At 36.1% G+C, this 2,800-nt stretch overlaps 1 protein-coding gene across 1 annotated transcript; it reads right to left on the bottom strand.

Moving 5' to 3' along the window:
* Window positions 1–431: 431 nt before the first annotated feature.
* Window positions 432–1,895, bottom strand: LOC124375104 (MFS-type transporter clz9-like). The gene has a single exon (XM_046833215.1). It carries the CDS (start codon window positions 1,893–1,895, stop codon window positions 432–434), a length of 1,464 nt encoding a protein of 487 aa, XP_046689171.1.
* Window positions 1,896–2,800: the final 905 nt, after the last annotated feature.

Raw genomic sequence — 2,800 nt, 5'->3', positions numbered from 1 at the left:
TACATATTTCATACTTTGTTCCAAAAACATTAATTTTTTTTAGAATCGTACAAAATAAAAAGTTATTTTGTATTAAGTTTAAATTACAATTTTCACACAAAAACCTAAGGTCCTTCTAATCTACGCCAGCACACAGTTCATGCGCCCACATATTGCACCCTTGGCACTTTATCCAACACTCATTAGAGGATGAAGCTGAGAATTGTTCCATACAATAAAAACATTCGACATCATCATCTGAATCTTGAAAAAGACTTCTTTTGGTGGTATTGATCTTGGGTTTTTTAGATGTCCTCTTTAGGTCTGTTTTTCTTTCTTCGCCCTTTTTTTGTTTCAGAAGTTTTTCTTTATCTTTTTCATCTTTCGCAGCTTTCTCGGCTATCAAATTATCTTTGTAAGGGCTTCCTGACAGCAAAGCTGCACAGCCTCTTTTACGTCCAGTTTCTCCTACGACTCTCATCAGATACACAAGGAAGAGGGATAATATCTTTAGGGCTTATAGCAAATGATGTCCCAGGTTGTGGATCATACTTTTCATCAAGATTGGTGGTGTAACTGCTTGGTGATACAGCTTGCAGAGAAGGAACTGCGTTGCTAGTAGAGGGTAGTGGATCTGTAGAATTTAGACCTCCTGTTGTTGGCAAGTCCGTTGGTCCGTCTGGAAGTGGTAGGTCCGTTACTTCTGCTGCAGCAAATTCGTCTTCTGTGAAAATGTGTTCGTTGAGGGGCTCAATGCCACATTTCCTAAATCCATTTACAGCATTAAGTGGAACAGCAGCCTTCATGTACGCTTCCCCAAAAAGACGACTCACTTGGTATTGAGTTACTGTACGTCCAGGGTTGTTTCTTAAGAATCTCTCGATTGCCTGAACATAAAAAGTGTTCAGGGGCCCCATAAATGACACGTCTAGGGGCTGCAACTTGTGTGTGCAGTGAGGTGGTAGACACATTACAGACGTATGATTAGCTCTGGCCAGTTGAATGAACTCAATGTTTTTTGTATGAGTGGAATGCCCATCAAGTATTAATAACACTGGGTCATCTTTTGTAGGTTTGGCATGTACCAGAAAATGATTATACCACTGTACAAAAAGTTCTGTCTGCATCCACCCAGATGGATGGCAGGTGAATGCAGTTCCAGGTGGAGCTCCATCCGTCAGTTCAGCCTTCATCCGTAGGCGGGGAAATATGATGTAGGGGGGAATGTAGGAGCCCCCAGCTGACATGCACATTACCAAAGAACACAAAACCCCTCTCTCAGCTGAGGTCAAAGATCCAACCTGCCGCCTGCCTCTTAATGCTAAAACTTTAGAGCTTTTGGACTGGACTGTAGTTAGTCCTGTCTCATCCACATTGAAAATTCGATGGGCTGTGTAATTATGTTTGGACCTTTCCTCAACTAATATATCAAAAAATTTCTTAACAGAAATCTTATTAAACCCACTTGCTCTAGCTGCAGAAGTTTGCTCAGGTTCCCTTAGAGTTAACTGTTGATGGCGTTTGCGGAAACCGGCGATCCAACCTTTTCCAGCCATCCTGGACTCTTTGTTAAAAGTGTGACAAAGTTTGTTCTTCTCAGCAAGTTCATATGCTGCACTTCGAAGATCCTTAACAGTCATACCGAAAAATCTAGTCTCCAGTAAGAGTAGATGATTGAATATTTCTAGTTCTTGTTCCTTAGTAAAGACGGAATTAAAACCTCCAAATACTTTTTTGTGTCCTGTAGCTCTCTTGTTCTTCTCCAGCACTCTCCTCTTCAAAGTGTTCCTTGGCACTTTGTATGTGGTCGCAGCTGTTAAAAATGCCATACCTCCCTTCACTGCATCTATTGCCTTTTGCATGTTTCCAGGATCCCATGACTGCCGATGTCCCTTGCGCTTGTAGTTGTAAACCATCGCTCCTGAAACAAAACAAAACAACTGAAGTATTTCAAATTAAAAAAAATAAACATAAATAATTAAACATTTATTATAATTATAATTTTTTATATATTATTAATTATTATAATACATAAAAATATTGGTTTTATAACATATAAATTGTAATAAAACTGTTTTATTGGCTTTACTATGGAAATCTGAACAATTTTTCTGTAATCATTTATAATAATTATATCATTTAAAACTTTTTTCAAGTAACAGGAATAAGGAAGTTAAAGAGGAAAATTGCAGACGGGCATAACGGCCAAAGCTGCGGGCGTAATAGCCACCTACTGGCCGTTGTGCCCGCCCAGACGCCATTATACCCGCGCTGTCCATTATGCCCGGCTCTCCCCTACCAAATTGTGTAATACATAAAATTGTTCTCTTAAGTTCTTTTGGATAGTAAAGTAAATGATATTATAATGAATAAAAGACAAATTAACTGTTTTTAAATAACAAATAAAATGTATTGTTACAAATGTACAAGTATTTGAAATAATAACATGTTATTTAGCACTTATGGGTATTACAATTAATAATGAGGAAAGTCTTATTTGTGTATTATTTTACATAAAAATTGGTAGTAATACAGGAAATTAATTGAACTGTCACAATATGCTGTTTCCCACATTAATAATCCTAATTTTATTACTTTTTTCATAAACAGTAAATTTGATTTTTTTTTATTAAAATTTTTAAATAATTTCATTAAAAGAAAAGTTTTTAGTAATATTATTTAAAATTAATTTAAGAAGAAAAGAACATTTTGTACTAAATATTTTGGTACGATAGATTGTGTTAGTTTGTTTTATATGCTGATGATTAGAAACTTTTTACTATTGTAACTAATCAAGATTGTCTCTTAATGCAAGAGGATA

The sequence above is a fragment of the Homalodisca vitripennis genome, unplaced genomic scaffold (genome assembly GCF_021130785.1).
Source record: "Homalodisca vitripennis isolate AUS2020 unplaced genomic scaffold, UT_GWSS_2.1 ScUCBcl_13317;HRSCAF=23495, whole genome shotgun sequence".
Classification (NCBI taxonomy): domain Eukaryota; kingdom Metazoa; phylum Arthropoda; class Insecta; order Hemiptera; family Cicadellidae; genus Homalodisca; species Homalodisca vitripennis.
Note: the sequence above shows the minus strand (reverse complement) of the source record. Positions and strands in the feature narration are given on the sequence as shown.